This window comes from Ornithodoros turicata, chromosome 7, assembly GCF_037126465.1.
Source record: "Ornithodoros turicata isolate Travis chromosome 7, ASM3712646v1, whole genome shotgun sequence".
Classification (NCBI taxonomy): Eukaryota; Metazoa; Arthropoda; class Arachnida; order Ixodida; family Argasidae; genus Ornithodoros; species Ornithodoros turicata.
Window position 1 is genome coordinate 53,846,386 of NC_088207.1, and position 12,328 is coordinate 53,858,713.

General features: G+C 46.1%; 1 protein-coding gene across 1 annotated transcript; it reads right to left on the reverse strand.

Annotated features, from left to right (window-relative positions):
- Nucleotides 1-1,731: 1,731 nt before the first annotated feature.
- On the reverse strand, nucleotides 1,732-7,169 carry LOC135400110 (uncharacterized). Its single transcript, XM_064631843.1, has 4 exons — nucleotides 7,071-7,169; nucleotides 5,136-5,190; nucleotides 2,150-2,303; nucleotides 1,732-1,963 (listed from the first exon to the last, which is right to left on the reverse strand). Exons 2-4 carry the CDS (start codon nucleotides 5,176-5,178, stop codon nucleotides 1,783-1,785), a joined length of 378 nt encoding a protein of 125 aa, XP_064487913.1. The 5' UTR covers nucleotides 5,179-5,190; nucleotides 7,071-7,169; the 3' UTR covers nucleotides 1,732-1,782.
- Between the last annotated feature and the right edge of the window lie 5,159 nt (nucleotides 7,170-12,328).

Below are 12,328 nucleotides of genomic sequence, written 5' to 3' on the forward strand. Positions count from 1 at the left end.
CACCACCTGGCCTCATCGTTTCACCACACGCACAGCTGACGCTGAATTTCGCGTTACACGAGTCGTAACCGTACTGTAATTTTTTTCTTCTTCAGGATGATCCACCTTTGCAACATTACGTGACAACGTTACGTGCAACGTTACGTGACATAACTGCGTGTTGTTTGCTGCAGGAGAGAGGCATAGAATACACAACGCCTTCGACACATTCCATAAAGGGGTCCTTGTGGTTCTTACAACATCTGTGCATCTCACTCCTTCCCCGATATCTCCGTCTGCATGGGCTTGTCAATTTACGAGGGACTGGGAGGGAACCGGGTTCGAATCCCGGTGCCGACTGTGCTGCCTGTGATTTCTTCTGGGTTTTCCTCAGACGCTTTTAGACATACGGGCATGTCGGCACAGTTCCCTTAGAAGTCGGCCCAGGACGCACTTTCCCACAGGGAGTCAGTTGTGACGTTGCTCCCCTCTGTGAGGCCGACATGGCGAGCCCTTTCACCATCATCACCACCAACGCCACCGCGAGTGACTGTGAAGACAACCTCGATGTTCGAACGCCCCCGTTATCTTTTGACGTGAAAACGTCCGTAAGTTCGGTTTGGTATCCACGTCAAGATATAGCATGCAACGCAATTATGCCGAATTTCATGACGCGATATCTCGGTGAGTAATAAACCGATAGCAACCAACCGGCTAAATCCAGATAGCATATGCACGTGTCAGATTCTAGCTTACAAGCCCAAGCAGCACAATGTACTGAAAGTCGAGTGCAATAGGGGTGGACGGTATGTGTCTTATCAATGTTCTTTAGTTTCACGAGTCTCTTCAAGGCCTTCCACCTACCCGTCCACCCCTATTGCACTCGACTATCAGTACATTGTGCTGCTTGGGGGGGGGGGGGGGGGTCACTGTATCGGCTGACGCAATCTCTGGGTGTACGTTATTGCGTCAAAAAACATCAAACATTAAACATCAATCTCTGGGTATGGTGGGCGTGTACGAGACAGACGGAAATATAAGGGTACGCGTACCTTGCGGGCAGTCTATCTCACGAACGCGTGAAGCTAGGGCGCTGATCGCGATGTCGTTGGAAAGCGCTTAAGAGGTTCTACCTGCTTAAGCAATGTCAGCTTCAACAATAGCAAAAATTATGTAAATTTGCAAAGTTCAAACATTAAAGTTTTGCCAGACTGTCGGCATATATGGAACCAAAAATATGAATACAGCCGGAAAATCTGCAATCAGAAAAAAGATAGGTTCGAGAGCAACCCAAAAAGTCCCCAGAGTCCAGCACCGAGCTCTCGAGAGAGCTACGGAAGTGCCGAAGAAGATTAGCGGCGGAAGAACCCATGTCCCTGGAAGCTGCTTTCTAGAACGTGGTCAGGCGAACTACACGTCGTGCAAATATCGAATGATTTGTTTTTAATATTTATTTGTTGCAATATTTATTGTTTCGTTGGAAAATGTCGGCTTGAGTTTGCCGAGCATTTGGCAGCATTTCTTTTCCAATGACGCATTGTGGACTACAACTGGTTCTTGAAACCCGAAAGTCCATACTGGACGGACACAGTCTGCGGGCTCGTTGGTAACAACAACAACAACAACAAATAAGTAATGAGTAAGTAAGTAAAGTTCATACGGCTGCTTAGGAAATACCCTAAAGCCGTGCACGTTCTGCCTGACCCGTTCCTCAGGTTATTGTGCTTTTGTTGAAGAAACAAAACAACAAAGAAGAATGTCTGCAGGTTTATTTAATCTGCTACACATCGGGACGCCCATTGCTTACAAGCTGAAGAGGGACGGCAACGAGTCGCAGTTTGTTGGCAAAGCACCTTGGCAAGTCACATCAGAATTCGCAGCTTCCAGGAAGGATTCGCGAGCACGAGCGTTGGCTCCAGCAACAAGCGAAGGGCATACCGTACCAATGTGAGTGTCAACGCAGTCCTTGATATATTTCACTCCACTGCACGAAAGCATGAGACACATAATTTCATTATATGCATTCGTCAGACAATCTATTACATTTCTCTACACATTTATCTATGCCCTTATACACGACCCCCACCGAGCCGAGTGTGAGCTGAATCCAGTGTGTTTTCTACATTATTTCCTCAATAAGTATATTTACTGTCAACACAAATTTACTCACCAGCAGAGGACGTTTTCCTTGTGGGCTTCAGTGCTTACTGCATCAAAATTAATACTCCTGAACGGTCCGTTAACCTCGATGTCCTCTACGCACTTTTGAAAAGCAGCCGCAGCAGCAGAAGAAGAAGCCGTTCCGCAGTCACAAGTAGCGAGCTCTGCACAGTAAGATGTACTGTCAGTTACGAACACTTTTGCACGGGTGCATAAGGGCACTTTTGCACATAAAGGGCGCATTCTAGTTGTGCCTCTAGATACCTAGCATGAGTATACTGTAGCGAGTTTTACGAGAACCTTGAAATTTCACGGTAACGTTTCCGAAAACATGATAAGCCAATCGTCTGATTCCGTTCGAGTGGCTGACGTCACGTTGCTGATATCTGACTGACAGCAATACGGAAGTGAAAGCGGAGGGTTCTTACGATTCTCTAAAACTCCTTCTTGTCTATCGCGAATTTTCGTGCAAGACTTTATTATGTCTTTTCAGCATTTTTGACAAGAGTTCCAACATGCGTTATAGCAATTACTAGAATCCCGCGCTTCTCAATGGGCGTATTTCTTTGAATTATTCTAAAAGAAATTTCATTTCGTGACCAGTGACATGCTACACGCAGTTATTATCTCTACCCGTTTACTTTTTTTACTTGGTGTCAATAGAACAATTGGTTCTCGATGGCAATGCAACATACTCTTTACAGCTTTGTTTTAATGAGCTGAGGAGATTGCAATGGGTTACAGGGAGCCTGCCATACCAACGACATCTAGACTAGTCATTCCAGTAACAGCTATACTTTCATCGGGCATAACGACAGAAACCAGACACCATCAGCCGCACGTGAAGCCACTCGTAGCCACAAGCTTCGTATGTTTGAAATCGTCAGCGGTGATTGATTGAAGCAGACGACACTGCAGGCACGTAACGGAGCAGGCCAGAGCCAACACCACCTAGGTAGAGAAAGCCTTCTTACTCGTCGACGTGACGTAACAACTAAGAGTCAGCCAATCAGGGTCGTGTTTTCAACGGCGGTAGCCAATCACGAATGAGCTTTCAGCAGTCGTAGCCAGAACCACCGTCGTCTGCGAGTAGTGATTGAACGTCCTCGCGTACTAAATGTGAAAACTTTAAAATAAAGCTCAGAACTGTCCCATACCTTTCTCAAGACTTATTTTCTGGAAAGCGTGTTGCACTTTTGTTGTGAGCCAATAAGCGGGCCTTCTGTATCTATAGGTGGCGTTGCCAGAGCCGTGGAGGAGGCGAGGAGGCATCTAGATGCAGAAGGCCTGCTTAAAGGGAGACTTCGCAAGGATTTGAAAAAAAAGAGCATCTGAGCATCATACCGAAGACGGACCGCTCCCTTGATGCCGAATACAACATTCGCATTCATTTTGTACGAGCAATTAATTCGTAAACGATGACAATACCAAACCGAATCCAAAATGCAAAGAACACAGCGGCTCGCCCGGAGGAAGATACTGTGACGTCACCCAGCACTGTCGTCTGCTAGGAAGCTTGTATTCTTTCATGCAGGACGACGTCAGCAGTGTTGCTTTCGACGCCCTTTTGCGTCACAGAGGCGAAGCGCTCATTTCGTAATAATTCGTTCTAATAAAATAATTCTACAAATTCTCACTTTGGGAGCGCGATATTTGGTATGTATGTTCCTGACACCCCAACGGTTACTGCTACGTCACAATCTTTGTGGTGATTTTGTTGCGGAGTCCCACTTTAATGCCTCATCTCACTTCAAGGAAGGGAACCCGAGACAGGGATGAAGAGACGACACAACAAGTTCTCAACTCCCACAAAGTCCCACTTCCCACATCCCAATATTTTTTATGCTACCGAGTTTTAAAACTCCCCCCTTTTCGAGGCCCCCCGCCGACCATGGCGCCCTGCGGTGCCGAGCAGCTCAATGATATGGTCGGGTAGTGACGCGTTGACCGCTTGCTCTATTGCTCTACGTCACCAGCGCTTCCCACTCATTTCCACTTCCGTCCCGAGCACTTCGCCACGCCGCGCGTCCCAGCATTTGCCGCGCCCCTGTCTACAGGCGTCGTCATGAGGACGGGAAACTATGCTACTTCCGTTACACGCTACGTCATACTACGTCACACCGAGATCGGGCGAGGAGGAAGAGAGTCAAGATAGTGAAAGCAGGCCCCCCAAACTCACCTCGGAAAAGCGTGCAACGAAGAAGGCCGCCACTAGATACCCCACTGTTGCCGTTCCGGATCACTTCAGCCCGCTAAGTTTAGCGGCAAAATGTTTTTGTTGTTTCTGCGAATGAATCTAGTCTTTATATGTCCAAATAAAACGCGTATAACAACTTTCTGTGTCGCGTTTCACTTTTTGGTCCCGTTTTTAAACGTGTTGAGTGATCGGAAGGATCTAGTGCACGGCTGCGTGCATCACATAGCGTACCTGTCGTACCAGGCGCCGCCAGTGGGCGCCGCAGGCGCAGTCGTCCATTTCTTCTTCGGTGACTTGGCCTGGCTTGAATTGTGCTTCAACTGGATCTTTAGCGCGCTACATTCAAACGCAAGCCAACGTCTGGTAACAATGGGGTATCTAAGGGCGGCCTCCGGCATTGCACGCATCGGGATAAGAACAAATACATGGGAAAATGGCGACCTTGGGGGACCTGAGTGAAAGGATCTCCTCATATTCGAAGAATCATAACTCCGTGTCGCGGGAGAGCAGCGTGAAGGGGTTTCGACGAAAATGTTTGGCACCCATAAATCTACATTTGAACCATGATTTTGTGTAATATTCCGGATTGAATTCACAACCCCTTTAATGACTTAAGTCACGTCGTCTTCATTAGTGTGTAGTGCGGGAGGCCTTGGCGAGCGTTATTGAAGTCAACCACGTTGGGAGCCTGACACATTGAGCCGGTGCATTTAACACTTTCCGTCTTAACGAACTCGCGGGAGTAAGCTGGCAGTTTTCCATAAGCAGAGTACCCAAAGTTTCTCTCGAATATACTTACGGAGCAGAGCCAGAAGCACGAGCGAGGAGATTACTACCTTCATGGTTGATGTTTCCTGGAGCACAAATGATCACATAAGAGACATAATATTCACATACCGTCAAGCACACGCATACCTTCGGAAACATGTGAGGTGCCAAAGATATTGAATGTAAGGGGGATGTGTTTATTGAAAAAGAAAAAGAGGAAAAAGGAAAGGCTAGCCAAGCAAAGAGCCGGCTCCAAAGAAAGTGACCACGTGTGGATGCAAGGATTTTCCGGCAAAACTTGGCAAACGCCATTTTTCATTACCCGTTTGTTTGTTTGTAAGGGAAAAAAAAAGGGCCGTTATCCCTCTTCCCGATGAGATCATTATCTCTTTTTATGAGATCGCAATAGATCCTTATCTACGTTTGGGGACGATATTAAATGGGAGCACTGCGAATGACGCCGTGACACCACACTGATCCGATGACATGGTCTTACTCTATCTTATCTCTCATCATATCTATATCTAGTCAGAGTTCATGTGCGGGGCGGTTCAAAACTGTAGAAAGAAAAATTGCTGCGAGGCACATAAGTGTGATAACGTATAGTGTGATGGCTTCAATATTATGATGATGCATGAGCGATGACACAGAAAAAGTTGTTTACATGTTAGAAACACCAAATGGAGGGGAAGCTTCAGTCGCGTGCACTCTCAGCGGTCAAAGCAACAGTATCCCAATGGTGTCACAAGATTTAAATGCATTTTGCCGCGTTTCACAGGAACGCAGAAATTGAAATAAAACTCTCAGTGCCATTAGCTTCCATCTTTGAGTAGATTCCAACTGGAGTAGATTGTAGGAGAACGGGCGTGAAACGACCGTCTTGTAGATTCTATAGCCTGAAAACATTTAGTGCGAGAGCGTATTGCCACTGGTATTTACATTATGATTTATACTGTGCATAGGCGGACTCACCTTACGTGTAAATCGATTCCAAATTATTTTTATTATCATTATTATCAAGGCCGTTACGATTTAAATGCCGTTGCGACTCCTGCAGATGAACGAGTAAGTCTGCGCACGACGACAGCGCATAAAAGAACGAAAAGCAATGGTCGACCACTGGAATCCTGAATGCAGCTCTCGAACATTCTTGTTCGGTTGGAAACATTGTGCTGCATCTTCTTTCTTTTTGAGGACACTTTGACAGGGTCTTACCCAAACACTAATTACACTAGGTACTTCACTGTACTACTAGTACTCTAGATATTGGCATATACCCAGAGGTGCTAGGGACTGGTACGCGAAAATAGGAAGGCACTGCAGTAAAATGTACTAGTCCCTCGCAGTGTCATGTCCAATATGAGCACAGTGTAGTTGCATCGCGAAAAATCAAGTCAACTGCTTTTAAGCCATCTGCCTTCAGCCCCACTCTTCCGTAAATGGGAAAGAGGAACCTAATTGGATACATCTCAGACAGGGCAAACTCGCGCTTTTAATTGTTTCTTTAATCGGAGTCATAAAAAGGCGTTGGAAACGCGACGTCGTATCGCTTAACCGACGGTCCTTCGTGGATTCTAAAGATGACACCCCTCAAATAATTCAGTGAAAGGAGGCACTGACGCCACAGGAATCGAACCTGGGTCTTCGGTCACATATGCTAACCGCTACACCACCCCAGCGCGCCGCTCTGCCTTGAACTACAATGACTATAGAGGGGCTTCAGCACCTCTCTTCTTTGCGTTATTTGAATTCGTCAATTTCTGGGCGTCTGAGGCTTACGAGTCTCTGTCGTCCCTAATTGTGGTCTGCCTCAGCAAATTCTCGTTGTTTATGACGTGCCCGTCGTTGATCGGCAAGCACCTTGCAAGCCATGCTGAGAACCCGGTCGATCCGGACCACGAACCGACACTTCAATGACCCTCATCTATAGAAGTTCAGAGTCACTTAAGAGTAAAAGTATACTTACGATGTGAGGTTTTCAGCTCAGACGAGACGTTCAGTGGTGCAGAGTCGAATGCAGCGATACCGTTGAGTGTGGAAGCAGTCGTTTTATAGGAGACCGGAATTAGCTGATTGGCTTCAACTTGGAGATACGAAAACGGACGTTCTCATTGGCATCTCATTGGTTCTCATTGGATCGTTGCTGCGGATGCTGGCGTGTGCAACGCTGATTTGCGCTATTATTATTCTGCGATAATTTCTCGAGGTTCTGGATGGACTGAACGCGGCAACCTTAAATCAAGCTCGTGACTCTATTTTTTTGACTATTTTAATGTTCCGAGGTTAACGAAAATGTAACCGTTTAAGGTCACAGTCACGAACAAAAGAGAAAACTAAATGTAAAGGGAAGCGCAGTAAATGGTTAGTGTCGCTCTTAGCCTGGCATACCCAGTTACGAGTGACCAGACCAACAGCCATGTCTCCAGGAGAATAACGTGGAAGCAAACTCGAAGGATTCCTTAAAGTACACGGATGCAATTGCCTGATGTAGCTAGTGATCATTAAAAAACAATGCCACGCGAGCAGTGAGACAGCGCCGACAGTTGAAGGGACTTAATGCGCATGATCCTAATTGCAAGAAAAAGAAAAAAAACAGAAAATAAATAAAAAAAAGGGGGATCAGCAGTGGGAACCCACGAATCCAGCCACCCCTGATACCTGCACAGAAATGCTAAAATTCCTCTATGGTGTCTCCTCACCAACACATATCCGAGGGTGTGGGTTAGGCCTACACCGCTGGTACCGTTTTATGAAACGCCGTTGTTTAATCGAAGCATGCAGTTGGGCGTTGTGACACGTGCCTTGTTGTATTCGTCGCTCTGCCGTTACTTTGGCTCCACGTCCCACTACGTGGCTTATGATTTATTAATATCGCATATATTTCTACGCATCATCTCCAAGAGTTTAAATCTCACAGCAAAAGGTAAGATTCACCGTTGCAACCAAAACCGTTTCACACCAATATGCGCGTCCTGTCGAATAGAGATCTCGAAAATGCGTTGGGTACAGCGGGGTCATCTATGCAGTTCATATAATGTTCCACGTGCAATGGGGTAGGGTATCGCACCACCGCGGTGAAACACCCCATCTCATTGTCATCATTTATTGTTGTTGTTGTATCTATGCAGTTAACGCGTTTCACTAAAGCAATCTACTCATGTTTTCTCGCCTATTTTTCTTTACCATTGCCATGATCATTATCATCATCATCATCATCATATCCTTGAACACCAGTCAGTATCGGATCCAATGTAAAAAAGTCGCATAAAAGATATTGATTGATTGATTGATTGATTGATTGATTGATTGATTGATTGATTGATTATAAAAAGAAAAAAATTGAGAAACGTAAAACAGAAAGATACTTGTGATAAGACACATGTCGGATAACGTAGTAGTCTATCTTGTGCGATGGAACTGCTTGCCGTAGTCTGAATATAGTCCAATTGCCGGGAGTAGACATCTTTACTAGTTTGAACCGCACCGGCTTTCAACAACATAACAAAATACAGTTAACGTTTCGGGTCCCATTCGGGTCCCATCATCAGAATGACGCTGTCCTGGTCGTCACCGGGTATTTACGTAGAAGAGGAGCGTAGCATTCTGGGAGGGGGCCTGGTTGTCGATTGATAGCTTCTTTTGTTTTCTTTATGTGCCATGACTCCAGCTGTCTCCTCACCCCCCATTTGTTCTTTTTCGCCAGAATGCGTGGGTTGTCCAGGTGTAACACGTGCCCTGTTTTGCGCGCGTGTTCACACAGTTCTGTTGCGTTTGTTGCTGATTTCTCGATATCTTTCTTTTGTTCCTTCATTCTTGTTCGTGTCTTCCTTCCTGTTTCTCCGATGTACACGGCAGGGCAATCTTGACAAGATACCTTGTATACAACGCCTCGTTCTTCTTCCGGTGGTGTTCTGTCCTTGGGGTGGCTTAGTACGTTCCTCAGTGTTGTCGTGGGCTTAAATGCAGTTTTAATGTTTACCTGGGAGAGCACCCGTCTAATTGGTTCTGACACACCCTTCAGGTAGGGGATGGTAACGTACATGGGTCTTTCTTGACTACTTTCCGCCTGTTCCGGGCGTGTATTCATCATTCGGCGGTATGTATCACAGATAAATTGCTCGGGGTATGCCCTTCTTCGTAGATCCGCTTTGGCCTTTGTTATTTCTTCATGTCTTGTCTGATGATCTGAAGGGATCTTCATGGCACGTGAAAGCAGGGAACGGACAACCGATCGCTTGTGTTCAAGAGTTGCCACGCTTAGGCAACGTCACGACTACCGTAGCGGGAACGTGCGTCCTGGGCCGACTTCACAGGGAATATTCGGTGGATTAAAAAAATTAATTGGAGTAGATTTCCACGTAAAAATATATATATATATATATTATATGCCTATATATATCGTAGAATATTCGGTGAAATATAGGTTCCGGACTCCGAGCTCTCCTATCATATTAAAGCATATGATTTGCCAACTATTGACTCGCGAAATTATTCGAATTTGATTAATTATGAAACATTACACGATACTTTTCTTGGTAACGTACCTATCTTTTGAATGTACAGGCCGTAAAATAGCTTATCAGCCGAGTTGCTCTACAAATACTTGAAAGACATTTCAGCGACGGAAGCTCGTGAAATACAAGCCGTTTCCTGAGTTTGGTTCGGCGGCAGCGGAAGCTCGTTAAGCCCCACCGAGACCGGACGCGTGCCGTTAGATTGACTCGTAGTTTCAAGATAGGGTTCATGAACCCGCAGCCGAATGCTTATCTGAATTTTCCTGTTTAGGAGACAGACATTTTTGTCGAGTGACAGACAGCGACACAACCCAGCCACAATATGAAAGAGAAATTTCCGAGAAGCACGAAGAACAAATATGTCTCGATTCTTGAGGAATGCCGCCCGTGCTCTCCGAAAGTCTCTGATAAGCGAGTAACACCGAAGACATGTAGCAGCGAAAAATATGACAAGCAATTGTTCGAGCTCTGTATCGAATCGAGTAACCACTTACTTATTCAGGACCTGAAGTAACAAGGAACTTTTGGTGACCCGGATAGCTTACGTTTCGGATGTGTGAAAGCACTGAATGATTTAAAATATTATTTCAGCAGGTATGTCCTTGAGGTAGTTCGCTAGTGCACACAGCGCAGATTGCTGGTGCTGCTTTGGTCAGCTCCCCAGTACCTTCTCAACACTAAACGGACGGTTGTCAAGTTTCGCGAGGGCGTTCTTCAGTGTTCGCCGCCTATGTAGAGTCGTATACAGGAACGAGAACGAGTGTTGTGCTCTCGCACTAAAATATTGGTTTTATGAATGGTTCTATGAATCGAATACTCTGCTGAGAACATTCGCGACTACTTCCTGTGCATGTTGACGCTCTGATGAAGATATCCATCGAACAACCACAGATTCCGCGACAGCAGGTGACGTCTGATGGCATCGCCGACATGTACCATGAGTTAATAGATGAAGCTTTTGAAAAAAATGGGTCCTGAAACCAAGGAGTCTATGAAGGGGAAAGTTACCGCTTCACATGAGGAGAACTGCTCTGCGTCATGTGTGCGCGTTATTTTTCTTTTTTCTTTTTTTTTTGCGTTTATCGTCACCTGCCCTCGCTTTCTGTTTTTAATGTCACACAACATTTTTACCAGAAATGAAGATGGTCACAACCCTGAACTGCCTAGGTGGTATTTTGAGAGTTGCAAAACAATGTTCACCGTAATAAAGTGTTACTGTTTGAAAATTGGATGTCACTACATTTAGCCCGAAACACTCCTTCCATTCCTTCAAGTCCCGGTTCCCCCAAAACGGAAGTCCTGAGAAAAGCCACTGGGTCACATCATACGTGACCTCATAGGATATGGTCACGTGGTTGTGACCATCACCTATTATCACACCCCATCACCTATTACCGACACCGTCACCTGGTGACCGTGGACACCGTCACCTGGACAACTGTCGGTGGTGGACCTGGACACCTGGATGGACCTGTCGGTGATCACCTGGACACCTGTCGGTGATGGACACCGTCACTAGGTGACGGTGTCATCACCGACACCGTCACCTATTATGTCGCACCCCCCCCCCCCGCTGATTTTTCGCACCCCCCCCCTAGAAGAAAATTCTAGGAAAACCACTGATTTCAGCGACCACAAATCAATCCTCATCACGTCTAAATAAATTCGTCTACACACTTTCATCCGGCCTCATCCATCCCTTTGGTCTCTTATCATCTCACCATCTGTTTGTACTTCCTGTGTGTAAGTGTACTGGGGTAGCCAGTTCCTCATATCCCCATGTTTTTCTTTATCGCATCACCATCACCATCACCACCTGGCCTCGTTTCACCATACGCACAGCTGATGCTGAATGTCGCGTTACACGAGTCGTAGCCGTACTGTGTGTGTGTGTGTGTGTTTTTTTTTCTTCTTCTTCAGGATGATCCACCTTTGCAACATTAAGTGACATCCGCAGGTGTCACAGTGATGGGTAACCCATAGAGAACATTCTCTGCTCGGGTGTTCTCAAAGCCTGTCACCCATACAACACCCAGTTTGGCCTACGTGTTGTTTGCCGCAGGAGAGAGGGATGGAATACACAACGCCCTCGACACATTCCATAAAGAGGTTCTTGTGGTTCTTACAACATCTGTGCACTTGCGCCGTCTCCATGGGCTTGTCATTCTACGAGGGGCTCCGAAGACAACGTGGATGTTCGAACGGCCCCCTATCTTTTGACGTGAAAATGTCTGTAAGTTCGGTTTGGTATCCACATCAAAATATGCACCGCAACGAAATTATGCCGAATTTCATGACGCGATAATCTCGGTGAGTAATAAACCGATAGCAACCAACCGACTAAATCCAGATAGCATATACAAGTGCAAGATTCTAGCTAACAAGGTCGATGTAGCGGCAGGCGCAATCTCTGGGTGTGGTGGGCGCATACGAGACAGCCGGAAATATAGGAGTACGCGTACCTTGCGGGCAGCTTATTTCACGAACGCGTGAAGCTAGGGCGCTGATCGAGGTTCTTCCTGGATCTTAAGCGATGTCGGCTTCAACAACAAAACGCCAAAATTTTGTAAATTTGCAAAATTCAAACAGTTTTGCCAGACTGTCGGCATATATGGAACCAAAAATATGATGAGAGCCGAAAAATCTGCAATCAGAAAAAAAGTTAGGCTCGAGAGGAACACAAAAAGCCCCCAAAGTCCAGCACCGAGTG

What these genes read in the sequence shown, in the direction of transcription:
- LOC135400110 (XM_064631843.1), bottom strand. Translation starts at nt 5,178, where the DNA reads ATGAAGGTAGTAATCTCCTCGCTCGTGCTTCTGGCTCTGCTCC. An exon ending in CGTGCTTCTGGCTCTGCTCC is followed by an intron (nt 2,304 to 5,135) that starts GTAAGTATATTC and finishes CTTACTGTGCAG; the next exon opens with AGCTCGCTACTTGTGACTGC. An exon ending in AAGGAAAACGTCCTCTGCTG is followed by an intron (nt 1,964 to 2,149) that starts GTGAGTAAATTT and finishes GCTTTCGTGCAG; the next exon opens with TGGAGTGAAATATATCAAGG.